At 42.6% G+C, this 18799-nt stretch overlaps 1 protein-coding gene across 2 annotated transcripts in view; it reads left to right on the top strand.

Moving 5' to 3' along the window:
* Positions 1 to 100: 100 nt before the first annotated feature.
* The window catches only part of Tnfsf13b (TNF superfamily member 13b), a 26284-nt gene continuing 7585 nt past the window's right edge, over positions 101 to 18799 (top strand). Inside the window, exons 1-3 of one of the 2 annotated variants that reach the window (XM_050136870.1) lie at positions 105 to 854; positions 951 to 1035; positions 11483 to 11539. In XM_050136870.1, the coding sequence (XP_049992827.1) occupies positions 543 to 854; positions 951 to 1035; positions 11483 to 11539 (454 nt within the window). In that variant the 5' untranslated portion in view covers positions 105 to 542. Of the gene's footprint in view, positions 855 to 950; positions 1036 to 11482; positions 11540 to 18799 lie in introns of both variants that reach the window. The other variant, XM_050136871.1, reaches the window with a different exon arrangement.

Below are 18799 nucleotides of genomic sequence, written 5' to 3'. Positions count from 1 at the left end.
TACCGCACTTCATTTCCTCTCCCACTGGGGAGCTGCCTTCGTTGTTTTTCAGCCAAGTGCAGTTCCCTGCTCAAGCACCGAGCTTATCTGACTTGCACATTAATTATCTTTTATTACACCAGTGGGCCTTTGGTGTTCTTTCCCCCTTCCCTAGAACCACGCGGCCCAAGCAGACAGAGTTCTCAAGAATATGCAGAAGGGAAAGCACCTTCAATAGCCTCGTGTTAAAAGTTCTGTCTGGAGTGAGGCAGTCTGAACCCCAAGCTCCCTCCACCCAGCCATGTCAGAGGCCCCACATCACCCGCAGCAGGAGGTGGCATGAAAAATCTTACAAAAACTGAAAGTGAAATCAGGAAGGCCGATTGAGCAATCCATGGAAGGACAGAGCCAGAGAACCTACTTCAGGATAGCAAAAGATGGAGAACAGAGAAAGTCAGGAGAGAGCTCCTAGGGGATCCTCCACAGACACAGATGACAGGAAATGACCCACCCCTGTGGTCACTTACTCCAAAGGCACAGACCTTCAGCGTGCTCCTCGTGGAATGGATGAGTCTGCAGAGACCCAGCCACCGCTCCCTTCCTTTTGCCCTGAGAAAGGAGAAGAAATGAAAGTAGGGGGTGTTTCCATCACTCCGCAGAAGGAGTGTGCCTGGGTTGGGATCTGCAGGGATGGAAGGCTGCTGACTGCAACTCTCCTGCTGGCCCTGTTGTCCAGCAGCCTCACGGTGATGTCCTTGTACCGGTTTGCTGCCCTGCAAGCCGACCTGATGAGCCTGCGCGCGGAACTGCAGCGCTACCGGGCTGCAGCAGCACCGGCCGCCCCAGGGGCTCCCGGGGCCCCCGCAGGAGCCAAAGTGAGTTCATCCCTCCGCTGCTGGGCAGGGAGCCCCAGGCGCGCTGCTGCTTCTCCCCCGCACTTCCAATAACCTGGTGGGTGTCTCTCTTCTTAGCTCCTGGCACCGGCAGCTGCGCGAGCCCACAACTCCAGCTTCGGCCACAGGAACAGACGCTCTTTTGAGAGTCCGGAGGAAACAGGTACAGCTGGTGTGTAGCAATTAGGAGCTGGGGCTGTGCACACCTGCAGCCGCTGCATGGAGTGCCTGCCTGGTCCTCCAATGAGCAGGGTGTGAGGACAGCAGGATGACGGGGGATGACGGGGGATGACGGGGGATGAGGGTGCACGGAGAGATGGTGTGCTCAGCAGCTGCGGAAGAGCTCTCCCTGTCCCTGCAGAGTGACGTGTGCACCTGCATCCCAGGCAAGAAGCCTTTCCCAAGGTGTGCACAGCACGGAGGCGGCAGACTCTAACGCACACCTTCCGTAGGCAGTATACTTTCTGTGCAATCACGCCCTAGCGACTTCAGTGGTTCTCCGGCCATTCCCTAGCATTTCGAGTTGGGAGTTTACTAACCAAGACCTATTCTCATTGCTTCAGGAGGGAAACAGCAGCAATCCGTGTTTGTTAACAGCACAGTTAAACGCACCCTTGCTGTTATCACCTTTTATTCAGATGAAAACATTTTACCCGATAGCCGGAGTTAAACATTACTAAAGTCATATAAACAACAAAAATTATTGAACTAAGTAACATGCCAGCCAAAGAGTATGTGAATATTACATCACATTCAAAAATCTTCCACAAATTTGAATTTTACTGTATGTAGCGCGAGCTACCTCATTTTTTGCTGAAATAATCACAACATATATACTGCAGTGTGTATAATAGTAACATATGCCACGGTACATGTAAGTTCAGTACATAGACCACAAGGCATGGGATAAGAGCAGGTAATTACAGAGCATGTGATAGGGTCCCATACATCACGTCTCATATGTCATACATGATATTGCATATTATGTATGCAATAATCTCACATCTCATCAGCAATATTTGTACTACGGTGAAGCAGAAGCAGGACGTACACTCTGATGTATTTTGTTTACTTTAGATTATCTCACCAATTTTAATTATTACTATGATACTTGATGCATAATTTTTGTGTATCTCTTGTTTCTGTTGAATTATACAGCTGATAGAATCATCCATTCATCGTTCAGGGTACTCTGAAGTCTTTGGACGCATCGTCATCTTTACACCTTCATCTTGACATTTTCATGGCTTAAATAGCTTCTCACATTTATTTGGATACAGACCCTGTTTACTAATTACAAATATTTTCCATGTTTTTGTTTTATCTTCTTTATTTTCAATTTTATATTTGCTAATTTTTATCAATTGGTTATCCTATTTTTTTTTACAATTTTGGCACTGATGTAAAAATTTTATGGAATCTTGTGTTTCCTTCAAATCTGTACAGAAATGTTGCATATATATCAACAAGATTTTCCTTTCCTCCGGTTTATCAGGTTAAAGTACATTTGCCCAGGCTCTGTCAGTAGCCAGTGGTTTTTGTCAGGATTCCAGGTCCTTTGCAGTTAACTCATCAATCCTTTGACTTCTGCTGTGTAAATTCCTCTCATGTTGCCATTACTTCCTCCTTTCTTCATCTCCCCTCCAGACTGTTGTCACAAGCAAACGTTTGTAACCATCCTCATTTTAATGGACATCAGTGTGTACTCAGGTCAGGAGGCCACAGTGGTCTCTCTGCCATCCTTTCTGGCTTCTAAAGACTGGTTTTGAAAACAAACCACAACTTCACTATTCTAAAGAGGACATAGACTCATCTCAAGAGCTTTAAGGATAAAAGAATAGCAGAGAATTGTGATACATGTTTTCAATCCCAACACTTGGGAGTAAAGGCAGGCAGATATTTTTGAGTTTAAGACCAGCCTGATCTATTTAGAGAGTTCCAGAGAAACAAGGGATAAAAAGAAGAGAGAGAGAGAGAGAGAGAGAGAGAGAGAGAGAGAGAGAGAGAGAGAGAGACTAGGGTTCTGTAATGCTGTATTTTTTTAAATCCCCGTTTGCACATTTTACAGATGTGTGATTTTATGCATCCAAATATTTCAGATTGATACAATTGGGGGGAATTAATTAAAATTTGTACAATTGAGAGAATAAAATATTGTCAATGTATTTTATCAACACACATGTACATAAATCTATCATATTTTGTTCATATGTATTTTTCTTACATTCATAAATCCAAGGTTGCATATATGAGTCTCAGGAGGGAAATGCCAGTGTTCCCTGACAACAAGAGTATGAACTTTGTTTTGTATTATCCTTTTGAAGAGGGAAACTTTGTTTTGTTATCAGTTACCAGATGGTTGCCCACACATGCATGAAGGCTATCTGAAACACAAGGATTTTCAACTGGTATTTAGTAGAGTTCCTGTCTTTTTTTTTAATTGAGAAAATTCTATGCATTTTTATAAATTTTTGTTACACATTCTTGTTCTGATTTGTTTTCTGTAGGGCTTATTAACCTTGGGGAGCTCCTTTTGCTTTCAAAGTGTCCATCAAGGTTCTTACATGTGAACTGCTGTGCCTGTTTCTGAGCCTCTGATATCTGCAGCCTGATCTCCCAACAGGGAAGGGAAGGGCAGCCCTGACCTTCAGTTGGATTGCCAACCCTCCGAGTCCTCCGGGGGTAAATATTACATTGACTTAAACTTAAAATTTAGTGTCTTGGGATGAATTTTGTTTTTAATCAGTTATGTTGAATCTCAATTTACATTTTATTAATCTTAATGTATTTTATAAGGTCATTTTTTATTAAAGTATAACAACCAGAAATGAGGGGAAATCCAGGATTAAAAAATTGCCAAATACTTTATCATAGATGACAGTTCGCTTTTAATCCCTTAAATGTGTTTGGAAAGACTCTGAATTTTAGAAAAAAAAATCTAAGGCAATATGATTGGAAAACGTTACATAATCCGTTTCCTTACTCTTGTTCCACAGTGGTCTGGGCTTTGAGCCCTCACGGTCTGTGATTTCTATCCATTCCACAATCCAAACAAAATCATCTTTAGCGCCTAAGGAAGGTGAATTCTTTCAAACAGCTTGCTGCCAAACAAAACACTTGGTGAGCAGAGCTTGTGCCATGGGGCTGACCTCCTAGCTACTCTGGAGCCAAGGGAGGAGGATCAGAAATTCCAGGCTGGCTTGGGCTGCCCAGTGAGTTCTGTCCGGGCACTCAGCAGCATAGTGAACCTGAGGGGGTGGCTGTTCCTTGGTATAGCACAGCACCCCAGGTTTAATTCCCTGTGGGGAGATCATCTGTTTTAGATTCTAGAAAGACAAAATTCTTTCCAAGTTACTGCGTTGATTATTGTGTGGGTAACACTTATCAAAGCTGCTTCAGTGGCAGAGGCAAAGTAGTGGTGGAAACACGAACATCGCAGAGACTTAAGCCAGGGTGCACGCACCTCAAGGCTCTAAGGATCATGAGTGCAAACACCGCAGCGGCTCAGCATTCACAACCGCGTCTCCAAATAATTACTGGACAACTTGGGCCAATCTGCTTTGTTTTGTTTTCTAATCATTTTTATACGGATTTCTCAGTTTCAAATTGGTTCTGAATTATATAGGTTTATTCAGAGCCTTGGGGATACCTCTAAGCAGCTCCACTATGTGGCACCAGACCCCAAGAAGTAACCCAGGCTAGTACTCCTCAGGGAATTCACCAGAAGTGACGTGGTAGTTCAGGGTCCATGCAGCACGCTACCCTGCATTTAACAACCCTAAAATTTAGAAATTTGAGGACAACACAAATGTAACACCCAATATTGTAACGTGACAGTTTCCTTGGATAAAGGGTTTATATTAAAAATAAAACATGCCGAAACTCTTTTTGAGTGGCCTTTCTTGATCTCCATAATCCCATCCAGTGAAGGAAAGTTGTAATATCTGCTACATTGGAAATGTCCAGTGTTGGCTGATCCTTTCTGGTGTAGCTGTGAACTGCAGGCTGCACCATGTCTGTGAAGGAATGCAGTGTAGAACCTCCACCAGTTAGGTGAACTTGAGCCTCCTACTGGGCAAGGGCAGGCTCCTTCCTAGAAGAGCTGGCTGCTGCTAGGTGATCTTTGACCCATTCTTCTCTTAATTTTTTTTCCTCCTCTCTGCTTCATGGCTAAGACTCCCCTTACCTCCCCCCACCCTGTGAGAGGGTGTTGCAAGAGCTGGAATCTGTTCAATTTCCAAAACTCTCTTTAAAATTAAGATTACAGATCTGATAACCAAATCTCTGAACCCTGTTCTGATTGAACCCAAAGTTTTGGGAAATAAGAGCCAAGAAGCCAGGGCAGTCAGCACAGCCAAATGCAGCATTGCGTGTGTTCTCCAGAGTCATTCATGGTGGTGAAATATACAGAGAAAATGAATGACTCATACATGTAATCTGCTGTTATAATACTGGGAATGGTCAGAATGTTGAAAACTAGATAAGAGAACTGAGTATCAGATTCATGCAGGAAGCTGGAGGGAGGCTCCCTACCTCCCTTGAACAATCAATACCTCCTCAGGGTTTTAGCTTTTGTAATTTTCAGGTGTGAATAATTGCTTTCAAATTTCAACAGTTGTTTTCATAATTTCAAATGGTATGTGTTTGTATTAATAACTCTAGATGGCTGTCATGGAGGTTAGTTGTGACGGTCAGATTGACGTGACCTGGAGTCACGTGAGAAGAGAGACTTTGAGGAACGGGCCAAGGCAGGCTGGCCTGTGGGACGGTCTCTGTGTGGGACTGTCCTGGGTGAGGGTCTCGTCTGTTCATTTATGTAGGAGATCCAGACTACTCTGAGTGGCACCATCGCTGGTGGGGGTGGGGGGCGTTCTGAACTGGGGAGAATGAAGAAAGCAGGCACCACAAGCAGACATGTGTGTTGTGTCGCCCCAGAAAACATTTTGCCATGTAACACTGTGTGGGTTCCTTCCTCTCTCCAAGTGACCCCCCATTTCCGTTTGTGTTATGTGTGTTTGTGAGACTGTGTGTTATATGTCATATATGTGTGTTATGTGTGTTTGTGAGACTGTGTGTTATATGTCATATATGTGTGTTATGTGTGTTGTGTGTGTTTGTGAGACTGTGTGTTATATGCCATACATGTGTGTTGTACACACCATGCCATATGTAAAAATGTAGATTCCAAATCTATGAGCAAGCAGGCACACCTGTCGTCCTGATTCTGTCATACTTCATTCATTTTCCTGAAAGTGACACGATTTGCTTTATGCCTGAAGAAAACTTCATTGTATATACATTACCACATCTTTAATGTTCGTTTTTGGATGAATAGGCAGGCTGAATTCTACAGCTAAGCTGCGTAATAAACACAAATATGTGCACTTCTGTGCAGTCTGCTGCACTAGATTTCTTTGTGACTATTCCCAGGAGAGATAACACATTTTAGAAGAGTCGAGTAAAGCCCAGAATCGGCTGGAGGAACTGAACAGAGTTAGCACAAAGTCTAAAATAATAAGTTAGCAATCAAATAAGTGAGCTCCTTACATTGACTACAAACCACCTGCAAGTTTCAAAATGATTTGGTTTTGATAACACTACAAGATGTCTGTCAGGTCAGTGATAGAAGGAGTGTCTGAATTCCTTACCTACTGGTTGTACGTTCAGCTTTTCAGTTATAGAAGCTGTGTGATCTCCACAACTGATTCTACCACGTGATGTCTGTCTCCTTGGCAATAACAAAAACAACAAGACCAGTCAGTTATTTGAGGAATCAGTAATTATTTTCAAATGTAGACTTTGATTACTTCATAAGCAGGAATAGAAAAGCTTCTGCAATTATCCCAACCATGGCCAAGAATAGTTCAGTGGGAATTGAGGACTATATAGGCTTGGAAAAATGTACTCAACATTCTAACTTAAGGGAACTAAGTGAAATAGGATGCAGAAAAATGTCCTGAGTTGTTCGTGTTTATAGGCAGGAAGAAGTGCCGAGTTATGTGGGTGTTCATCTGTCACCGTGGGTTTTTTTTTTTTTTTGTCCCCTTCAAGTCTGGCTTTCCTCTGTGCTTCCTATGATTGCCAAAGTATTGTCAGGACACACTGGAAAATTTATGTTGCAGGACAAAAGCTCTATGTGTGACATTTTTCACGTGAACCAGCCATAACCATCCACAATGACATTACTTACTTTGCTCATATTAGACTTAGCGTTGTTGAAGTAACTGACAGCCAAGCAGACTCAGCTCCAAGGGGTTTGATTCCGACACAGAAAACAGCAGCAGGCATGAGTGACTTCCTTCATTTTTCAAATCATGAGTTTCAAATTCTCTAAAATAAAGAAAAAAGCATGTAGATGTTATATTGCCAATGGGAGGTTTTATCCATAGAGACGGGCTTTCTCTATGAGGCCTGTTTCAGAGCCCTGACTTGAAGAGTGTCAGCTCTCCTTGCACCGATACTAAGTGGGGGCAGTTGTGTTCATCCTTCGGGAATTTTGTTTGTAAACTAGTTTCTTCACTAATGCGCTTTGTCTTTTAGAAAGATTATGAGTAAGTACTCTTGAGATCTAAATTGTAATCTGAGTGCCAGTTATCCTGGTTTTGTACATAGTTATGACATAATTTCCAGAAGTAGACCATGAGAAATATCTTCTTGTGGCTCAGAGAGACTTTACTGAGTAGCACCAGGTTAGCTGAGAAGGAAACCAGTTTAAACTTCTTATGTAATTTCGGTTGTACGGGAGGAGAAGGTATTTGTTGACTCCACGAAGTGCTGAGACCATGAAGAACATGGTACAGCACTGTGGATGACTTTCAGTTGGCACCAGAATCTGTTTCCTTCACTAGACTTGTGTCTTTAAAATGCTGTGGCTCGGTATCTCACTGCTGGGAATCACTACCGTCACCTGAGTTTGGTTCACTGTGCAGCAAATCTTTTGCTGTCCAGCTATAGATATTATAAAGTGAGAGCTGTATTGGATGGCTCTCATAAAAGAATTGGAAAAATGTAATGATAGATTTCAAATTTCTTACAAGAAAACAAATGTATTTAAAGGGCCCGAAGACTTTCTCTAGACAAAGCACCGTTGGCGAATCCACGCGTTTGGGTGGATGCAGCTGAGGAGCTGTTACTGAATTGCCAGCTTGGGAGCCGATTTTCTTCTCCAAGGAGCAGTTCTTGAAATAAAATTTTTCCTAAAAGGGTTAGATTTCTCATGCTACCCAATAAACTTTTTTTTTCAATGTGTAGGCTATAGCTGAGTTGTATCTAGGTTTGGCTAGAATTAAATGATGATCTTTTCCTCCCAGGGCGGTGGTAGGTTTCACAAATACTAGAGACAGCCAGGGAAGAGGGTTTGTAGTAGGAAGTTGACGCATCCGGCCTTCCTTAGCTTCAGTAATTAGGTCATGCTCTACCAGTGGCTTTCTAGCATGTTCCGGGTTGTCTGAGTGGATTCTGCTAAGATCAACAGTGCTCACGCTGCTGACAGTGTTGCTCTGTGGATGCTCTACGCAGGGTAGAAATGTAAAAATTTCATCAGCATTGCTTCGTTCAGGTGTCTTGCACACGCACACACACACACACTCACACACACATACACACTCAGCACTACCACAACAACGGAAAGCTTAGAAATTAGGCAATTTGCCTTTGCTTTTGTTTAACATCCCCCTTTCCAGTGTGAGGCAAGGATGAGAGCCATGTGCGCTCCCTTGGCACAAGCGAGGCCCCTGTAACCCGCGGTATCCCCTTATGAACAGCAATCACCTAAGAATAACCTGTGGGCAAACTAACAACAAATTCAAATGTTTTGTGCAACTTGCCTGAATTCTCTGTAGTTCGGGCTCCAGGGCTGTAGACACCGTTCTTCCTTTCTTCCCAGCTGCCCTTATTCATAGCTACTCAGTCTGTTGCCGGTGGCTCCACGTTTTCAGCTGTGCACTGGAGCGAACCCTCTCCACCCACCCCCTCCAGCACAGGCCTGGTTCCCTTCATCTCCAGGAGAGGAAAAAGACTGAGAAAAACAATTCTCTGCAGCAATTCTAGTGTGTGGAGGCTACTCCCTAAGCCCCGTGCCTTCCAGTGGCTTTGCTATCCCTGGGGCAATCAGAGTGGTCCAAGAACAGAAATAGAGGTTAGAGCTGGGAAGTGCTGACCTTTAATCCGCACTCAGGAAGCAGAGGCAGGAGGATCTCTGAGTTCAAGGCCAGCCTGGTCTACAGAGCGAGTTTCAGGACAGCCGGTGCTACACAGAGAAACCCTGTGTTGAAACACACACACACACACACACACACACACACACACACACACACACACATGCTTTATGGTTATAAGGAAATTGTATTTTAATGTTGTATTTCCACTTTTAAATACCAAAGGAAGATTTCTTAATATACTTTCCTATATGATTGCCCTTTAACAATTTGTGTTTGACAGCCCAAGATTAGTTCATTATTACTTTGATCGAGTTTCAAATGTAAGAACATTTTTGATTCAACACTGAGAGGAAGCAAGCGTTCCCTACCATGACCAGTTCCTAACACAACCAGCACGTTCATCAAGAAGACGGGGGCATCGAGTACTGTTTCCATCAGACTAAAGACCTCTACAGCAGAATTCTAAACTACACGTTCCTTATGCTCAGATATATACAGGGGAGTTTTATTCAGCCTCGAAAAGAAGAATAGTGTCATATGCAAGAGGCAGAAATAAAGATCATCGTGCTGAGAAAACCAAGCCAGACCCCCGCAAAGATGAATGCCATATTTTCTTTTGTGTGTGGAACATACAGTGTTAATGCGCACGCTTGCACACACACACACACACACACACACACACACACGCCAGCATTTGTGCATAAGCAGAATGGGGGCTAATTGGGAAGAGGAGATGGGCTCACAGGAGGGGATAGGAGAGGGTGACGAGGTCTGAATATTGTCAGAGTACATCATACACTGAAGAAAACATTACTTTATGAAAGTCAATGTACAATGAGTATGTTTGAATAAGAAGTTTTATTATTAGCTTTATTTGAGAGAAGAGGTCTCACTATGCAGCCTGGACTGACATAGAATGCATAGAAACCACGCAGCTTCTGTCTCCCAATACTTTTTATTTTTTTAATGCATGCTCAGCTTTAGGACTTGCACTGGCACAGGACTTTACAGTTTCTCACTGTTCTCCTTACACATCAAGAGAAAGGCCCTGCTTCTGTTTTGGGCCATTTCGTTATTTAGTGGTGTTATTTGCTCCTTGGACATGTGTGGCTGGACCTGATGATTCCAGGGGATCTCACTGACTGGGTGTGCAGCCTTACAAAACTCTTATTTTGTATTTTTAAGGTGTTTTTTCCCTTCTATCCAAAATATTCTGCCAAAAAACTTGACTTTGGCTATAGAATTAGACAGACTCTAAACTCTGGTCCCATCCTCGGCATCCCTGAGGCTCTGAACCAGCTGCCCACATCTCTAATACTAGCCTCCCAGTACAGCAAGGCTTGAGATGGCATTTACTACTTCAATCACTCAGTAAACTCTGACAGTTATTTCTCTTTCAGTCATGGCAAAAGTCATATTTCTGGGAGCAGTTCTCCATTTAATGTTAGAATCTTTAATGAGAATTATCTTAGAAATCCTCATAAATCTAACTTTTCAAGTATACAAAATGTACGAAAAGCAAAGAACCCGAACAGGTCTGCACCGGGTCCTCAGCGTCACAGCAGCCAGGTTGGTGTTTTAGGGATTCCTGAGTGTGTGAGCAACGGGGTCTGTGATTCTTGTGCCTTCTCTTGGCCTCTTTTCCTTTTGTTGGTTTAAAAATGAATTAATGAATGAGTGAATGAATGAATGCATAGCCACAAAGGCAAAAAACAACAATGAACTGTCACTTATCCCTGCTGCGTGAGGGAAGATCTGTTTTCTTCAACCAAGTGACACGGGGTTTATCAACCACTGGGGCAGACCTCATGTTCGGGAGTGGTTGCCAACATAGAATGGTCTCCACAGGTTTTGTGTGTGTGTGTGTGTGTGTGTGTGTGTGTGTGTGTGTGTTCCTTTATTTGGTTAAAGTTGGTGTGTTTTTTGCTTGTTTTGTAGTTGTTGTTCTTTGTTTGGGTGTTGTTTTAGTTTGTTTTCTTCATTTTTGAGGGATCTTCTTGTATTGTTTATGTATGTGTTCTTTTGTTTTTTTGAGAAAGAAATAAAAGTTTGGTGGGTAGGAAGGGGAAGAAGATTTGGAAAGAATTGGGAGAGGAGAAGATGATCAAAATATATTTAAATGTAGAAGTTGTTTTAAATATTAAAATATAATAAAAAGAAAACACCAAAATGAATAAATCTGCCTTAGAAATATTCCAAAGGAGCTCAGATGGGAGGGTACAGATGGCTGTTCACTGCATTCCTAAAACACGGAAGGATCACCTCGGGTGTCAATAACTCTGGGTGTTTAGATTCCAGCAAGTGGGCAGATTTCACCAAGACTCTTAAGGGTGCCATTCCGTAAGCTGAGAGAAACTTAGTGCTTCTGGGGAGGCAGACTGAGCATCCCCATCTCCTTTGTGGCCTTGCTGTTTCTGCCAATGACTAAAACCTTGTGTTTTTGCTTTTCAGTCACTCAAGACTGTCTGCAACTGATTGCAGACAGTGCCACGCCGACCATACGAAAAGGTAATGACCGGCCTGCTCTGTGTCTGCTTAGGATTCAGTCCAGTGTAGCTTACGCGTGTAAGGTTCAAGTCTAACGTAGTGTTGTTCCAACTGCAGCTGCCACCAGCCACCCTCCAGGCTTCCTGTAACATGAGCCTTTTCAAGATGATTAGGGAATGAACACACAGACTAGTGTAATAGCACAGTGAACGTCAGCCTCAGAGACCAACTATTAAACTTTAGATAAGTAGAGAAAACTGAGTTTTGCTTTTATTGCCCGGGGCAGTGTTGTCTTGTGCAGAGACACATGACTGTCTTCATGTGTCCGTCTGTGATCCTTGGCTGGGAATTTCCTTAGGAGATGGAGACAAGGCTACCATGTCCTAAAAGCTGTAGTTTTATCCATTTTCCATGTCCACCAAGTACTTGATGATGGATTATTTACTCTTAAGAGGGGCATGCTTTCAATTTGATTTTTGCTTCCTTGAAGTTTTGCTAGTTTTAATTTTAGAAAAAAAAAAAACAGTATTTTCTCTAATAGTGGTCAGACACAAGAATCCACTTTTCACCCCATTTCCCAAATGGCTCCACCCACGATTTTGACCCAGAGGAAGGTCTTGACACAAGGGCTCTGTCAATAAACCCCTTGGAAGCAGCTTGCTGCTCCTTCCAGTATTTTGCAGACTCACAAGGCTCTTTATCACATCTCTGCTCCAGCAAAATCTTTTAGTCCCATTTCTCACAGAGTCATTTGACCAGGCCACTCTTGCATGCGGCAGCAGCCTGAAAAGTAAAATATTTGGGGAACATTGATATGTCACAGCTTTTGAGAATGCAAAATAATCGGTGAGCAAAAACCTTCAAGAAAGGAATGATCCATCTGGTCAGCATGTCTTATCTTCATTTAACCTTTCGTTAGGGCACGAAGAGATGAGTTCCCTCCATGGTGACTTTGACACACATGTGCCATGGGTGTCATTGTCCTTTGCCATCAACCTCCCATTCCTGCCTTACTCCCTTATCTTGCTTGATCTCCCTCCTCTCTTTAGTTTTCTTGCCACCTGTGTCTCTACTTGTCTTCCTCTCGCTTTCTATAGCCCTCTTCCTCACTTGGAGTCTCATACTTTTGACACGCATGCATACTCACATGCATGTGAACACATGCACATACACCTATGCACACGTGACTGCATATACATGCCACACATGCACACCAGAATCATGCCATCTTTTGCCTTTCTGGGTCTGTGTTTTACTTAAGGCAGTGACCTCTGGTTCCATCCATTTTCCTGTGAATGAGATAATTTTCACTTAACTTACAGCTGAAGAAAAATCCCATTACATGTACCACGCTGTCCACTCATCTGCTGATCAATTTGTTCATTTTACACATACTAAGAACATACAATGACTGGACCTCTGAGGATATCAGAATGCCTGTATTGAAGAAAACACACATGCTTTTAATTTTGATGATGTTTGACTACTAATGGGGAGAAAAGAAAAAAGAGGGAAACCCCATAAATCAATAGGTAAAGAATGTTAGTGGGTGGCTGGGAGGCAGGGCGTGGGGATTTCTGAGTCCTGGGCCACAGTTGGAGTTTGAGACCACACTTGATGACCAGGAATGGAGAAACAAACCAGGGCCGATGAGTACAGGTTGACCTTTGCGGTGAGTCTTGGTGCTGTTTGGTATTAATACTTTTCTACATAATTTTAATGGTGTTAGATGCCAACCAAATGCCAGACCAACTGAAAGTTATCATTGTTTATAGCTTTCTGTTTCATGTTTGCAGAGCTCAGAAATCAGCAACTGACTCCCTAAGATTAGAACTCAAGCCAGAACAGCCTCAGAAATCAGCAACTGATTCCCTAAGGGTAGAACTCAAGCCAGAACAGCCTCAGAACTGAAGCCGTTAAAACAGTGCTTGGGAAAGAATTGCTGCTCACATTTGTCAAAGGGGGAAAAACCCAAACCCACATAAAACACTGTATTTTCTGTGCCTCTATGCTATAGACACAGGGATGCACGCCTGGGCCACTGCCAGAACTTCGTGGCCTTTTGCCTGCATTGGCTGGTCTTGGCAGGCCATCCGAGAACAGAAACAAATACACAAGAAGGGTATGTCAAGTGTGGCATGCACTGGCATCTTAGTGAGGCGTCCAGCAGACCCACGTGAGAGGAAAGGGCATCCCACAAGCCACTGCCCCTTGCAAGGGGCAAGCGAGTCTTTCCCAAACAGATAACATATTTTTATCTCATTGCTTAGTGTGTCACTGGGGTCTTAGGTGAAGTCTCGTTCATGCTGGAGGGCCCAGAGAGATGGATGATTTTCATCCAATTTGCTCACTGTCGGCTATGAATATGATCTGCTCATACAAAGCTGCTCAAAAGAAATTCACATTTATTCTTATTCCATGTTTGAGTGATGATGGACCAGAAGCCCAGATTCAGGTTGCCCTGAGAAATGCTCCCATGTGGAAAGCTTTATGACATTTCTATAGCTATAGAGCAGAGGAAAGCCACAGGTCAAAGCATTTTTCAAATGCATCAATGCAAGTGTCAGGTAGGCGGTGAAGAGGGGAGAGTTACCTGTTGACATTGACTTTTGGGTTGATGTAAAGTCATATTTTAACACGTTCTACAGGTTTTTCCTGATAACCACAGGATATGGTTTAAATACAGACATGGGGGATGAATGAGTAGAAGGGGGCTAACCAAAATGTGATTTATTTGTTGTTGTTGCTTTCCTATAAAAGGCCTCATTTTAGTGCTGACTTACATCTTTTTGAGTTCTGATCTTAGGCATCACTCCAAATTCTTACTGAATTTTTGGTTATCTTTTTTTTTAAATCATTCAAAATCCTTTAATACTCTACACTTTTTAATTGAAATTGTTCTTCTTTTTATCCTGTTGAGATATGAAACTGTATTGTAGAGGACAAACCCTTTAAAAGTGCTTGATTTGCAAATATTTTCCCTTACTTTGAGGATTATCTGTTTTTTATTCTTTTATTTTATTGAGACAGGCGTAGTCATGAAGTTGGAGATAGCCCCTGAGTGCTGGAATTATAGCCATTGGGTTATTACATTGGTCAGAAATATTAAATTGATAAAATCCAATATCTTTATTGGTTTCTCTTTTGTTTCTCATGCTTTGGACATTTCTGTTTCTGAATATGTCAACAAACTCTGTTTGTTGCAGTACGGTTGACTCCCTTGCTTCCTCCTCATGACCGTACATGTTCACATTCAGGTCACTTGTTTCTACTCTGAAGTCACTGGATCATTTTCGTCAGTCTTGCCTATGTTCTGGACAGTGGCACAACATCACCCATAATATTTAGATATTCAGTTACTCTAGCATCACTTGTTGAGAGGGCTGCACAGGTGTGGACCCTTGGAGAGCTCCAGTTGAGACTAGAAGTGTGGCTTTATTTCTGCACTCAATATTCTGTTGAGTTATAGGCTTACATTTGTGACAGAACATGACAGTATTTTGCCTACTGTTGCTTCTTGTTAAATTTTGAAGTTTCTAGAGTTAGCTCTTTGACATGGCGTGTCCTTTTAAAGACTGTTGCAGAGACTCAAGTGGTTTAGGAGTTCCTTCTGTTTGTGTTGCTTTCATTGGTTAATAAAGAAACTGCTTTGGCCTAGTTGATAGGGATAAACTTAGGTAGGTGGGGAAGACAAAACTAAATGCTTAAAGAAAAAAAGACGGAGTAAAAAACAAAGACACCATGGAGCCGCCAAAGAAAGACATGCCAAATCTTTCCTGGTAAGCCACTGCCATGTGACAATATGCAGATTAATAAACATGGGTTAAATTAATTTTAAGAGTTAGCCAATAAAAAGTTAGATCAAATGGGCCAAGCAGTGTTTTAATTAATGCAGTTTCTGTGTGCTTATTTTGGTTCTGGGCAGCTGGGACGAACAAGCACCTCTTGCCCTACAACACTCTAGTATCTTTGTCAATAATAAATGAACTTCAGGTGGACTTTTCCAGTTAGAGAAAGAGCCACTGCATTGGTCAAGAAGCTGTGCTGACTCTCTGGAGAGCATCACTTAATAATGCCATGTTAGTGACACTAAAGGGTTATCCTTCATGGACGTGCGGCATCTCCTCATTTATTATGTCTCCTGTGGTTAGCAATATTTTATAACTTCTATCACACATGTTAATATATTGAGTGAATTTCTTCTTAGGCATTTTATTTATTTGAATTCAGTATTAGTTCAGGTAGATATAGTAAATAACTGTAGACTGGACTGTTTACACAACAGTTTTTCTTACAACACTGGGGGCTAGAAAAGTCTAAAGCCAGTTCCCAGGAGATCTGTTAAACACACAATTGTTTTCTGTGGTGTTTGCCTTTTCTTTCTTTTCTTTTCTTTTTTAATTCTTCTCTCATACAATATATCCCAACTGAAGTTTCCCCTTCCTCCAATTCTCCCATCCCCCCACTTCTCCTGTCCCCAGATTCACTCCTCCTCCATTTCCCTTTAATTGTGACCTTGCACAATGGAAGGAGAGCCAAGAGTAACTCACACCAGGATCATTGGTGAGGATTGAACCTTTTTGGTGTAATAACCCATGGAGGCTCTGACTCCCTCCCAACAACATCACTGGGATGTAGGACATAGCATATGTGTTTGGGGAAGACATGAACTCAGTGTGTAACAAATGATTGTAAAGATGGAATTGTATTCTTCAAGTCCACATTTTTCCCTCTTGGAGAAAGAGACTCCGTGGAGCAACTAAGTTCTGGTAGGTTTGATATCAGTTCCCTAGATCCCTGTTCTGTGTGAATATAAATGGTTCTACTTTACTCCTTCCAATTGGATGCCTTTTCTTCTTTTCACTTTGTCTCCTTGCTGTTTGATCTAGAATTCCCAGGGCAGTGTTGGGCAGCAGTAGTAAGAGTCCTGCCCGTGATCTTAGCATCATGCCAAGGAGTGCTGTACTTACACTCATGATTAGTGTGTGGTATGGAGTTCCTTGTGGTTTCTGGCTTCGGTACCAGGCTGATTCCACATCATGAGTTAGTGACTATTCTGTCTTTTTTTTTTTTTTAGAAGAATTTGAGGAAGTCTTTGGAAGTTTGTTTATATGTCACCATCCCGGTTCCCTTCGGTTGCATAAACATGTCCAATAGTTCCGTGTCTGGCCTTTTCCAGGGATGGTTTTTGTTAAGGTTTTTCTCTCTTGTGGTTGGTTCATGATTTCCTTATATATTTGTGTGCCTTTTGACATATTCTTGAAAATTAGACAGTTTGGAAATCATAATTTATTGATTCTGAAAATGATGTGCCCCACCCACCGCAGACTCTTCTGTGGTTTATTGTGACATTGTCAGCATAAGTGTTTATTTGTTCAGTTGCTTTTCATCCATCCATCCATCCATCCAACTTACCATCCATTCATCCATCCATCCATCCATCCACTCATCCATCCATCTACCCATCCATCTACCCATCCATCCATTCATCCATCCATCCATCCATCCATCCATCCATCCATCCATCCATCCATCCATCTGCCCATCCATCCATCTTACCACCCATTTATCCATCCATTCATACATACAATCCCACCCATTTATCCACCCATCTACCCACCCATCCACACATCCATCTATGCATCCATCTATCATCCATCCATCCATCTATCCATCCATCCATCCATCCACCCATCCACCCATCTATCCATCTATCATCTATCTATCTATACATCTATACACACACCACATTGATGAAGTCTGTCCTGTTGTCTCTGCAGCCAATCTGACAAATGCTTTCCATCATTCTAATCTTCATAATTTTTTATCATAAACACTAGAAACCTGAGGTAAAATGCAGCTGTTCCCCCTGACCTTTGCAAATGGGCTTTGTGCTTGAGCATTCCCCTCACCCTCATAATCTGACCTCTGCTGCCATCTCCTGCTGGCACAGAGCCCAAAGGTCAGCTGTTGGGGGGTGATTAGCTTTATTGTCAACTAGAAACACCCAGAAGTACTTGGGAAGAGAGTATCAGTGAGGGATTGTCTACATGATGTGGAAAGACGCAGCTCCATGCAAGCAGCATCATTCCCTGAACTGAATAAGAATGAAGAAATTTAAACATTCCGTTGAGGATGCCAAAACCATGCATGCATTCGTTGTTCCCTTCTCTTGACTGTGGACAAGATGTGACCGGCCTCAAGCTTTGGCCATTGTGTCGTTCCTACAGTGATGGACTGTAACCTGGAACTTTAAATAATTCGTGAATGTAGCCCACTTCTACATAATCAGTTTTTATATTCTGTAGCAACAATTTTTGTTTGTTTGTTTGTTTGTTTGTTTGAGACAGGGTCTCTCTATGTAACCCTGACTGTCCTGGAACTTGCTACGATAGACCAGGCTGTCCTTGAACTCTCAGTCTGGGGACTGAGAGATGTACGCCCCATGCCCATCTGTATATTAACTCTTCCTTAGGTTCCTCAGCACAGGGTGTTTAAGAACACTTTGAATACATCATGCCATTTTAAGAAAATGAAAACTGACTCATTACAGACTTTTCACTGGGATTATGTTTCATGTAAAGAGTAAAGTGGGCTGGCTTGTAGCATGGTTAATAAAGGCCCAGAGACAGATATTGGGTTTCAACTTGAAGGTCAGAAAAGCAAAAGTCAGCCACTGTCTCTTACCTCGACCTCAGTCCGAAATGGTGATCCTGCCTCCAGGAGTCTCAGAATGAGACTCTGTGTGAGAGCTGTCTTCTCCCATCTTGTATGCCTCTCTAGGGCTGGGATTAAAGGTGTGTGCCACCACTACCTGGTCTGTAAGGCTGATCAGTGCAGTTGTTTTACTCTATGAACTTCAGGCAATAAAATTTGTATTTTATTTATTAAAATACAAATGAGAGCTGGGCAGTGGTGGCGCACGCCTTTAATCCCAGCACTCCGGAGGCAGAGGCAGGCGGATCTCTGTGAGTTCAAGGCCCGCCTGGTCTACAAGACCTAGTTCCAGGACAGGAACCAAAAGCTACAGAGAAACCCTGTCTCGAAAAATCCAAAAAAATACAAATGAGATATCACTGCACTTGTCTTTACTATTTACAATGGATAGGACCTCTGTTTCTTGAATCTGTTATCTTGATTAGCACGAAGGGATTTCCTTTTAAGAAAATCCTTGAAATTCTCTCTTGAGAAGAAAGTGTGGTGATCAGTCCTCTGGGGCGCACTGCTCTTGGGAGCAACAGAAGAAACCCCAGGGAGTAGGTGCACCCAGACAGGCTGAAG

Source organism: Alexandromys fortis, unplaced genomic scaffold (assembly GCF_014885135.2).
Source record: "Alexandromys fortis isolate MF-2015 unplaced genomic scaffold, M_Fortis_MF-2015_v1.1 scaffold_3, whole genome shotgun sequence".
Taxonomy (NCBI): Eukaryota; Metazoa; Chordata; class Mammalia; order Rodentia; family Cricetidae; genus Alexandromys; species Alexandromys fortis.
This window is presented reverse-complemented; position numbering and strand designations above follow the sequence as displayed.